The following is an 11867-nucleotide window of genomic DNA, read 5'->3' as shown; positions in this document are numbered from 1 at the left end:
GGTTTTATTTGGTTTGTTAAATTCCTTGGTAGGCCCAGTGGGCTTTGTCAGAGAGCTATAGAATCGCGGTTTTTTTTTTACTGAACTCCCATTCTAGACTCTATATATAAGACTTCTTTTATTAAATCATAAATATTAAAAAAAGTTAATTGTATTATTAAATTTATTAGTAATTTAAATTATTTTATTATTTTATTTTTGAAGAGAGAATTTTGATTTATATTTTCGATGTAATATTTATTGCATTTAAGCAAAAAACATAATTAGAGGAAGATAAGTAAAAGAAAAAATTAACGCAATTGAATAAGGAAAAAATGTCTTATATAAAGGGACAAGGAAAAATCTCAAAAAGATATTATATTTAAGGACGAATATAATATCAATTTGCTATATTAATGTTGATGTTGTGTTACTCATAAAGCTGTTTATTACTGGTTAAAAACTTTATGACTTGTGTTATGTTGATGTTGCGTTACTCAAAACACTATACTCAAGTTTATTACTGGTTACAAATTTATGACTTGTATATGTTGATGTTGCGTTACTTGGAACACTATAGACAAGTTTAATATTAGTTAAAAACTTAAATGAGTATTGCTAACAACACTTTTTTTAAGTGGTGTTTTCAGTGGCAGACGAGTGAGTAACACGTAAGAACCTGCCCATATGAGGGGGACAACAGCTGGAAACAATTGCTAATACCCCATAGGTTGAGGAGCAAAAGGAGGAATCTGCCCACGGAGGGGCTCACGTTTGATTAGCTAGTTGATGAGGTAATAGCTTACCAAGGCGATGATCAGTAGCTAGTTCGAGAGGGTGATCAACCACACTGGGACGAGAGGATAATCAATAGTTCGCTTCTTTACTGAGGATGATCGATAATGGGAAAAAGCCTGACAGAGCAATGTCGCGTGGAGGAAGAAGGCATACGGGTCGTCAACTTCTTTCCCCGGAGAAGAAACAATGACGATATATAGGAAATAAGCAATGACTAACTCTATGCAAGCAGTCGCGATAAGATAGAGGATGCAAACATTATCCATAAATAATTGGGCGTAAAGCGTTTGTAGGTTGTCTTTTAAGTTCGCTGTCAAATCCAAAGGCTCAACCCTGAACATGTGGTGGAAATTATCAAGCTAAAGTAAGGTAAGGGTAGAGGGAATTTCCGGTGGAGCAATGACATGCGTATAGATTGGAAGGAACATCAACGACGAAAACACTTTGTTGGCTCGACACTGACGCCGAGAAACAAAAGCTAGGGGAGCGAATAGGATTAGAGACCCCAATAGTCCTAGCCGCAAACGATAGATACTAAGTGATTGTGTGTATCGACCCGTGCAGTGTTGTAGCTAACACGTTAAGTATCTCGCCTGGGGGGTACGTACACACTGCCCATCACACTATGGGAAATGGACATGCCCGAAGTCATTACCTTAACCGCAAGGAGGGGAATGTCGAAGGCAGGGCTAGTGACTGGAGTGAAGTCGTAACAAGGTAGCCGTACTAGAAGGTGCGACTGGATCACCTCCTTTTCATATAGAGCTAATGGTTTTCGGGTAGTTTGATTTCACACAGTTTCACACCCCAGAAAAGAAGCGAAATATGTCTTAGCTTAATTTTTAGATGGAAGTCTTCTTTCGTTTCTCGGTGGTGAAATGAGATTAAGCTCATGAGTTTATTATCTTAGGTCGGAATAAGTTGACAGAAGCTCATTTTCCCCATGTCTGACCGCATTATTTTATTAGGTGAAATACATGTGAATCCCACCACTTTAAAAATAATTCCACAAAAAGTTGAAAATATTTTATGTAGTACAATATCATGCATTACTTTATAAAGTTTTTTTACTTTTATTTTTGAAATGTCTGGTCAAGAATGCAATTTTTTTTTTTTAATGTTTGCTTCAAATTTTATTAGGCACACGGTTCGTTGTGAAGGTTATTTTAAGATTCAGATTTGGTTATCCCAATGATCACAGTTAGTATATAAAATATTACAAAGTTAATGGACTTAAATTACATATGGGATGGGTAGGGGTGGATATAATATCCGGATCCGACCGACCCAATAAAAAATTTAAATTTGCGGACGGGTTTCTTCGGGTTAATGGGTTGAACGGGTGAAAAATAAAGGTTCATATGGGCTTAAAGGGTCGGGTTCGGATGAGTAATTTGAATCCGTCGATATCCGAATTCAACCGAATTATATTATTATTTTTATATTATATATTAATATTATTAATTTTATATTTTATATTAATATGTAAAATTAAAATACATTTAGTACTACTATAAAAATGTATTCATGTCTCACAAACACAAAACCACATGACAATTTTTTTTTAAAAAAATCCAATAACATACAACCCCAATAGCCCAATCTAATCAAGAGTGACTTGAGTTCAATAAAGCAAAAAAAGGCTCAATAATTTTTTTTAAAGAAAAACAAAGTAAAAAAGTTTAATAAAGTCCAACCCATTTTTACCCACCCACACGTAACCGACACCCGACGTACCCAAACCCAATGTATCCGATTTAAAAAATGGATGAAATTAGGTCGATAAATTCCACCCATATATTGGGCCGATTTCACATTTTTAGCCCGACACCGCCCAAACCCGCCTGATGTCCAGCCCTAGAGATGGGTGTTGGTTGGTGGGTGGGATTCACAATATCATTAAAGAGAAAAAGTTATTAGGGATCAAGAACCAAATTGGACTGCGCCAAAAATTATTAAAATGTTTCTTTCAACTAAGGTGGGCAGGTGGCTTTGTTTAATTTAGAGGAATGAAGTATAATGTCTCACAAGAGTTTACTAGTGAGCATGCTGGAATATTATTCATTTTTGATTCGCTAGATTTGCTTATTTTTCATTTCTAATAACTTTCATTTTGAAATGTCTTGTTGGATTTTTGCTGGAATATGAAGATCTTTTTTGGATATAACTATCATATTTTGTGTGTCTTTTTTGTTATTGAATATGTGATAACTAAAATTAATTTTGTAAATGAACCGTTAATATTTAGCATAAAAATTATATTTAAACTCAAAAACTATAAATCATAGTTTCAAATTAGAATCAATTCTAAAAACAAAATCAATTATATTCGATAGTATTTAAATATATTAAAATCAATTATACGCTTTTAAAATTGATTTTGACTACTTCAAAATACAATCAAAATACAACTAAATGTCCACTTAAGCGGTGTTTTCTTGAAGCGACCCTTAGGTGACGCCTTCTTGAATTATTTGAAGCGACTCTTAGAGCATTTCCAACGGTAAACTGAGTTCATTCAATGGAATCCACCATGCCACATCATATTGAAATAATTTATTCATTTTTTACTCCAACGATAAACTCAGGAGTTCAACTAAAAAAAAAGGTAACCGCGATGAAGTATCGTTCCTTCTCGAAAGTACACACCTTAACACAACTCCGACGGTAATCTCACAAAAAAAATTAAATTTTACGTACGGAGATACTCTTAGGTGGCCCAAAGATAATCTTTTGTTTTCTTTGAAGTGCCCTTACATGGTGCCTTCTTGAATTCATTTTCTCTTACCAAATTAAGTCCCTTTTGTTCAAGCTGTCTCTGTCTTCTATTATGAGCAATTCTTTGCAAGATTCCAACATATAAGTAGCTCTAAATTCCTCTATTGAAGGTTGTTATTGGTTTTTTAACTCCATGAGAAGCAGCTTAAAATCTTTGTTTAAATTCTTATTTGTTTAAAATAGAAACATCGAGAAGAAGAGAAAACCAAAAGGAGAAAAGAGTCGGAGACAATATAGAGGCAAGGGTTCCATAAAATGCAATGTAAAATCCCAACAGTACAAGACCATAGAAAAGTATAAATATTATCAGCAAAAAAGAATGTATAAATACTAAAGACACCAAAGATTAAACTACCTTTGAAATAATATAACATTAATATCTAGTTCTAATACTAACTGTGTTCATCAAAGAAACAAACGGAACACAAGGCACTAATTGCAACGTGAAACAGCATACACAGATAGGTGAAATTCCTACTCATACATTTTCTTCGTACTCAACTAAATACATGTTTGGATCTGCGGGAGTCTCATAAAATCACAACGAATCACTGTGATTTTGTAAACACTACACTTCTTCAATTCAATAAAATTACCATATCATCACGATTTTTTTAAACCTATCATGATTCCAAACATGCACTCAATGCGACAAATGCAGGTGGGTTGACACTATCTTCACAAGAATGAAGTGAAAATTCGTTTAATGATGACACAAATAGATAACTATAATCACTTGTTCAGCCTCTTGTTTGTCGTGTGTTGTAGGATTTGCAGTTCAAGCACTTTTGTGCAACGAGATGAAACTGAACATGTGAGTTTTCGCCACAATCATTGCAAAGTATCCAAACCTGTTAAGAGATTATTATGTTAGTTGCAATGAAAATGCAAATGCATAAAATCTTGGATTAGTAACTAATTAATCATATATCATCCACATAGTTGTATAGCCACAATATATGGACAAATGTGCATTTGTTACATACTAGAAAAAGTAATTTTCATATTTAATAATTTAGAAGATTACAAACGTAAGCTATTTATATTTGTTTTTTAGATACGGACATTACGCTGGTCTGAGTGGATTTGAACTCAGAATCCCTTAAGCAAGGTCATAAATTTAAAACTTGTGTATGAAAAAAATGTAGTTGAGGAAAAACCCCAATAGAGGTGGCCAACCAAGTTCTCTTGGTAGAGAATAGTCATCAACCAGTTGATACTTTGCACCAATGACATGATTAACAAAAAAAATTGTTTTTTTTTTATTATTTTAATAAAGACCATAACAATGAAAAACTCCTAAAAGTGATTATTTAAAAAAAATATATTGATCTTTTTAAAAAAAAGTTGTGACAGACAGGTCCTAAAACAAAGGACTAAACAGAAAACTTACCATTTTATTAAGATATGGTTCAGGCATTGGTGTAGCAGCAATCTCCAAGTCAATTTTTTCCCAAACCTTTGACATATCACAAACTGACTTTGAGCACAAAGGACATGCATACCTGATGAAAAATCAAATACAAAGTTTAGGAAAAACGCTACAATAGAAAATTAGAAATAGATAAGCATGACGGCAACAAGAGCTTTGTGATACTCACTGGAAATGTTCCCTCATTTCATTGAGACAGCTCTTATGGATTGTATGTCCGCAAAGCAAGACGGTGACATCGGTAACAGATTCAAACAAGTACTGCAATCACAACTTTTGGCTGTGTAGTTAAGAAAACATATTCAACAAATTGAAAGGGGCCAAAGTGCTAAAGTAAACAAGTTGTACAATGTTACCTCAAAACAAACAGGGCAATCGTGATGCATTGCTCCCTCCACGCAAGGGTGACTGTTTTTCAGCAGAGTTGAGTAGCAACAGCCTGTGCAAATAAATCATGAAAAAATAAAAATAAAAACAATTACAAAGCATTTTAAAATATTTGTTGTTCTTAACCCTCAGATTTCTAAGGGAAAGGGGTCTTGATAATCAGGATTCGAAGCTGTTGTTCTTACTTATTACTAAGAAGTTTCGGAATGCAAAATATTACTTACCACACTTGTAGCAGTGGAAGAAATTCTCACATCCTCCGGTTCTGTTTTAAACATTAGAATCAATCAGTCTGAATTTTGATATGAAACACAATTCAACAAAGAAAAGTACACTAAAGTGTCAAAATATACTTCATAAAAAAAAACTAGATATTGGAACTGAAGGCAAAAACCGAGAAAAGGCACAAAGAAAAGGTCACTTTAACCCTGGAGTAGGAGTAATAGATTCTATATACCTTGATATTTCAGATAACCATATTAACCTTCTTATATTAAGTGTCATATTTGGAATATTTGTTTGTTCATTATTTGTTACTTTAGATTATCATTGAAACATTAATTATTTTATTCATTAATATATTTTTATTTATCTTATCTCAGCCACCTTATCACAACACTACTACTCTACATTAGTAAGGGTATTCGGGTATTTTTGTCTTCGAATCTCATTTTATCATAGAAATTAGTGCACTCAATGAATTTTTTAAGTGTGCATAATCTTAAACAACAGTAAATATGAGACAAAGGGAGTATCTAAACTTGTTATCGGCTTGTACCTGCAAATTCCACAACCACTGCAATGGTACTGTTGCTTAGATACCTGCATAACATAAAATAAATAAGATAATAATACTATCATCTTGCACGTTCTGTGTAGCAATTTTGTGAAGGGGCTGTCAGCATTACAGCACAAGGTACATAATGCAAGCCTGTATAGTTTAATAATTCTTATAATCAATCTTTCATCAAATGACATGCTAAACTTAAGGTGGAGAACAGACACCAGCTTGTGCCTGTCTCACACACATAACATAAAAAATATCAAACATGAAAAGCTAAAAAATCTGCAGTTCCAGGGTTAATTACTTACATCATCGTCAAAGAGCTTACACGTCTCGCAGAAGTATTTACCCATGCACACACCGCAATTGGTACAGTTCTGCTGAACCTACATGCAGCAGATATCAATGAAAGAAAAAAAGAAGTTTTCAAGGCCGATTAACGTAGTAGATGACTTGACAAATTATGCACAAGTCAATAATTTAGTAACTGGAGGGGAGTTTTATAGCACTGAGTTGCTCTTTTGAACTAGCGTTCAGGTCTTCCCTTACAGTTAAAATATCATAATGGAGAATATACCATGATAGTTAAGAAAATCTAAACTCACCTCTTGTTCTGTTCCACATAGTGAACATATGACCTGAAAAATTAGAGTAATTCATTAGCACTGTTTAAAGAACAAAAGAAAAAGGATCATAAATTGCAGATATTCAAACAGGAGATTTTAAAATAAATGAGTATACCTGTTTGACTTGATGGCGGGGAATGTCGTGTCTGTGTTTCTGATCAATGTTGATGCTATTCTGCAGAATAACAAGATAAAAAAAGAGTAAGTTCCACCGGAAATTAAAGCGATGGTACAGTACAAGAGTTAAAATCACAGGTATTATGATCATGCTTGATAAAAGCCATGATATATAGGGCTTGTTAAAGAGGGGTATTTCATTTAAGACAAAGAAAGTAGTTGATTGAATCGACTGATATTTTCTTTTCAATTTCACCACCAATCTAAATAACTTATATTGGGAGGGCCACAACAAAAATAGAAATAATTTAAAAGCAGAATATTTTTTATTGATCTATGCTCATTGTCTCTGAAATTTGAATGACAATAATAAGACAAGCATCGTGAAATTTACTCACTTTTGCCTCATTATGACAATGGCGGCAATCAAATATCTCATTGCAACAGGGAGCCCTAATACGACATCTTCTCCGGTAATGTTGACATCTGCAGAAGAAATTATGTCATTTTCACATAAGTTAAGCGATGCAAAAACTCTTAAATAGCAATTAGTGAAGAAATATAAGTATATATACCCATATTCCATATATCCTCTCTCTGGCAATGGTAGATTATACACATCTTTCTCTTTGATAAGCTTCATGTCATTGCACTCAAACTGCAGAGGCTCAGAGTGCATCACTGCCACCTCTCCCATGAAGCAACAAGCAAAGTAAGCAACGCTATTGCACTTTTATTATTCTGATTTAAACACAAATTAAAATGTTGTGACAGAACAGAATAACGAACTTTGGAGTTCGTTGGAAGAGAGAGAATAGGAAGGCGATCCAATTCCCAAAATATATAATCCACGGTGGCAGGCGGGTCCTATATCCGGAGTTCCACTGACCCGAATGGAATTTAATCTTTAATTAATTAATTTCCAAAATAGCCACGTGGCAATAATATGGTTGCGTGTCACTACCATATCTAATCTATTAAATGCGCCCTACTTTTCATGTCTCATTCTCACATAGTCGCTTTGTCTTTCGCACCTACATATTTTCAAGTTCATACTTTCTTTTCCTCCTGCTTTGTTTTTTTTATAATAATAATACCAATCATTTATATTTCAAGCTTATCTTAATGAAACAGCATACAATTTCAAAACACAATTATGATTAGCTTAATATAAATATAATCGGTGTTTGAGTAGTAATTAATCAACGTTGTTGCTTTATGAAGTGGAAAACGAAAATTGCGTCTTTATATGCCAAGTGGAAAGGCTTTTTGTATCGTATACTCAATATATATAAAATGTTTTACGACAAATGATTGCTTTCATAATCGGAACAAAATAAGTAATCAATTATTGTAAGAAGATTCATCAAATATATTAGTGGATACTGTTGAATAGAACATTTAGAAAAGCAAGTCAAATTAGTTTTATATACACAACACGCATCCTTACATAAATTTACATGCTACCAATTGGATCAAGCAATTTGTAACATTAGAAAAAAGAATTCACCTATGCATACGGAAACTATACGTATAGTAATATACAAGTATATCAATATCAAACCGCAGCTTATCGATTTATTTATTCATTGGTAACAGATAAATTTGATTCTATATTGGCGACCCAAGAAATGTCTTTGTTCTGGTTAATTTACGTAATAATAATTATGATGTGTGAACATTTTTTTTTTAATGTCAAGATACAATAACTTGCGCAACATGCGGAAACTTAGAAAACTTACGAGTTGTGCTTGTGATGCATGAATCTTACCTTGGCTATAACAAGAAAAAAAATTCATGATAGTATTTTTTTTTTTTTGAAAACAAATATAATAATGTAATATTTGATGAGTCCAAATATTTTCTATATAGTTCAAAACCATAGTAATGACGAGGAAAATGGAGATGTGTTAACTGCTATACAAGTAGTTGGTTACTCAATCGTAATAGCTCTTGTTTTAGCTCTTGTTTTCTTTACAAGATAGTAATAGCTCTTCTGATGATAATCTTGTTGAACTTGGAGAGGGTGGATTTGATTGGCACACATCTTTATCAACATTTATTTGAACCTTTTTTGTTATGAAGCTCATCACCAGAGTATATATCCTCCATTCTATTAATATAACAATGTCAATTCACTATTAATTTGCAAGGTAGGGTCTAGTGTATAAGCTGTTGAGTTCAATGGCTCCATGCAACCACCATATAGTTGTTGCCATTATCAGCCATACATTTCTTGAATGACAAATAACTACATAGATTTCAAAGTACCTTCAAGCTCAGGGGGAAATGAATATTATCAGCCATAAATAATACCTCAAATTCGTGTAATTACCTTTTGTGCGACATGCTGATACAAAAAGAATGGATCAAACTGCAACCAGAAAATCATGATAATTCAGATTAGTTCAAAGGAACACTAGCATTGGCAAGAAAACATATAAAGAATATAAAGCAAATCATTGAGATGGATTTGTTGTATTAGACTTGATCGTATGATAAATATTTGCTTACCCTGATTGCATGGCGGTAGATCTACCTCAATATGACAACAGCTTGAAAGATTCTATAGAGGAGCCACCACAAACCTCAAATAGCCTAAAAAATAGCCGTCGCTCAAACTCCATCTGCACTGCATTTGGAAGGTCAAGAGTCTTTTAGTTTACTTAAAATAACTAATCAGATTGTGAATGGAATTTCAATAACAACACATTCTCCCACTCCCCAACAGCCCCAACCAATGACATATAAAAGTAAAGTTGCTTGCACTTCAAGAAAATTACTTCTCTGGACAGAGTGTTGTGGTTTTATGAACTGTGTAGTTGTGGAACCATCTTAAATCCTTTTTAATTCTTGCAAATCGATAGCTCAAGTGAAGTAGCTTCAACTGAGTATGCATAAAAGTGTGTTTTAACCCAAACAAAATCACTCTCTTTTCAAAACTCACTGGAGGCGTTGAAAAAGCAGAGGACTTCCAGCTATTTGAGAACTTAAGTCAGGGGCGATAGGGTGTAGTAATCCACTATTCGACAAGTCTTCCATGGCTTTAATCTCTTGTTGCAAACGAGCCACATGTAGATTGGTATGATCAAGAACTAAAGGATCATCTGGAGGATTATTGAGAAGGGTGAGCAAAGCCTGTTTATATATTTGAGAAGACAATAATGGTCTAGCAACTTGCCGATTTCTACAGAAAGTTGCCATCTTGACAACATGTTTACAAAGGTTTCCCAGCCTAGAACACGAACAATCGCAAAGCGAAAATTCAGAGCCAGGATTCCAAATTGTATATACCAAGTCTCTGTCAGTCTGAGATGATACTTTGGCAAGATGGAGATTTTGCTCATCCAGTACCACATCAACATCCGGAATACGAAGAGCACAATACCAAGCATTAGTGGAGAAAGAATTGTCACGAAGATTCTCAAAATAGCCTGTCTGTGAACTGTATTGATCTAGCCAGTATAATGAGTGAAATTCAGTAGTTAAAGTGTGGATTAACCAGTCAACTCTTGACCAGAAATTAGCATATTTCTCCTTCAAAAGAGTGGATTTTAGTTTTAGGTGATAGGATTCGATTGCAGCATGTGGCTCGAGAGTTGTCACAGGGAGCGAATTTATGCCATTAATCCACACATCTGCACAAGGAGGAAACCCGGTAATCCTATTATAATAGAAAATAATCTGAATCGCAGAGTGTTAGATAGGAAAATGATTATAATGTAAGGCTACTAAGCTAGGGTATATGCTTCTTCAAATGAATACAAAATTAACCATCAGTTGACAAATACCTATAATAGCAAGACTATGACTCTTGAAGTAGTCAATGAAGGCACACTGGTCAACAAAAATTTGCATAAGCTCTTCAATTGCATCCATAGCATTTGGTCCACATCTTGTAGAGTACAGAATCCATCCCAATTGCCGAAACATCTCTCGCTGCACCTCAAAGTTGCAGCATTTCTTGAAAAGCTTTTTTATCCAAGTACGGCGAACATGCCAAGTACACAATAGGATGCGACACCGGAATGCCTCTCTGCAACAAGCAAGACCTCGCTACATTTCCTATTAAGGATGGTTCTCTTGAAAAAAAAGGGTAAAAAATAACCACACTAATCTCTTTACCTTATGATAGAATAGTTAAAAGATGGATCATCCAAAAAAATAGCATTAGGCCTCCATCCGGGATCCTTGGTCCGTAGTCTTTCAGATAGCAGTACAATCCATTTATGAATATCCTTACCAACAAAAGACGAGGTGATGATCCACACAACTGGAATTGCATTTTGAGATGAATCGAAAACGAGTAACGAACATACCGGATACTGCAAGGGTCAAAAAAGAAAAAAATATGAGACATTCTACACTCCTTCAACATTCTTCTGAAATAATTAATCTTTTAATATAAACATAACGAGGTTTGTACTTTATTCACAATTATGTCGATAGAACTATAAGTGCAACTAAATAATAAAATGTAAACAAGTATTTTCTTGTTTGAAAAGACGAATGTATAAGACCTTAAGCTTCTTTGAGCCAAATGTTGAATGGAAAGAAATGAAACTATTATTCCCATAACGAAGCATTTGTTGCAGCTGCCAATCTGTTTGTATACCCAAAATAAAAGATTCCGAACCTGCGTTATCTTGGAAATAGAAAACATCCTTCTGATGACGCTGAATCCATATCTTTACACTGCACTCATCATTTCCCAGTAGCTCAAGTGAAGAATTACGAATAGTCCTTTCCATGTTGCGCACATCATTTCGAGTGAGAAAATTGTCGCGATTTAGAGATCCACCTTGCTTCTGCATCGCCTCAGCATGGTTCTGTAATATATTGTCCAAAGATACTCCAGCATAAAGCATAGACATCACTTTCTGGCGTAACTCATCCGAAATTCGTGGAGCATACATAGCTCTTGTCCCTACTGCATCTATGTCAATTATTCCATGACACGGCATTC

At 34.2% G+C, this 11867-nt stretch overlaps 1 protein-coding gene across 10 annotated transcripts in view; it reads right to left on the bottom strand.

Moving 5' to 3' along the window:
• Positions 1-3780: 3780 nt before the first annotated feature.
• The window catches only part of LOC101505233 (probable E3 ubiquitin-protein ligase RZFP34), a 9704-nt gene continuing 1617 nt past the window's right edge, over positions 3781-11867 (bottom strand). The window contains exons 1-13 of one of the 10 annotated variants that reach the window (XM_004501211.4): positions 9685-9846; positions 9416-9533; positions 7477-9275; positions 7300-7387; positions 6900-6959; positions 6764-6796; positions 6467-6544; positions 6153-6196; positions 5599-5639; positions 5344-5426; positions 5157-5248; positions 4949-5060; positions 3781-4406 (exon numbers count right to left, since the gene is read on the bottom strand). In XM_004501211.4, coding sequence (XP_004501268.1) covers positions 4296-4406; positions 4949-5060; positions 5157-5248; positions 5344-5426; positions 5599-5639; positions 6153-6196; positions 6467-6544; positions 6764-6796; positions 6900-6959; positions 7300-7387; positions 7477-7598 — 864 coding nt within the window. In that variant the 5' untranslated portion in view covers positions 7599-9275; positions 9416-9533; positions 9685-9846 and the 3' untranslated portion in view covers positions 3781-4295. Of the gene's footprint in view, positions 4407-4948; positions 5061-5156; positions 5249-5343; positions 5427-5598; positions 5640-6152; positions 6197-6466; positions 6545-6763; positions 6797-6899; positions 6960-7299; positions 7388-7476; positions 9276-9415; positions 9534-9684; positions 10540-10692; positions 10958-10995; positions 11227-11421 lie in introns of those variants that run through there. The other 9 variants (XM_004501212.4, XR_003472940.2, XR_003472937.2 and 6 more) reach the window with 9 other exon arrangements.

Source organism: Cicer arietinum, chromosome 5 (assembly GCF_000331145.2).
Source record: "Cicer arietinum cultivar CDC Frontier isolate Library 1 chromosome 5, Cicar.CDCFrontier_v2.0, whole genome shotgun sequence".
NCBI lineage: Eukaryota > Viridiplantae > Streptophyta > Magnoliopsida > Fabales > Fabaceae > Cicer > Cicer arietinum.
Note: the sequence above shows the minus strand (reverse complement) of the source record. Positions and strands in the feature narration are given on the sequence as shown.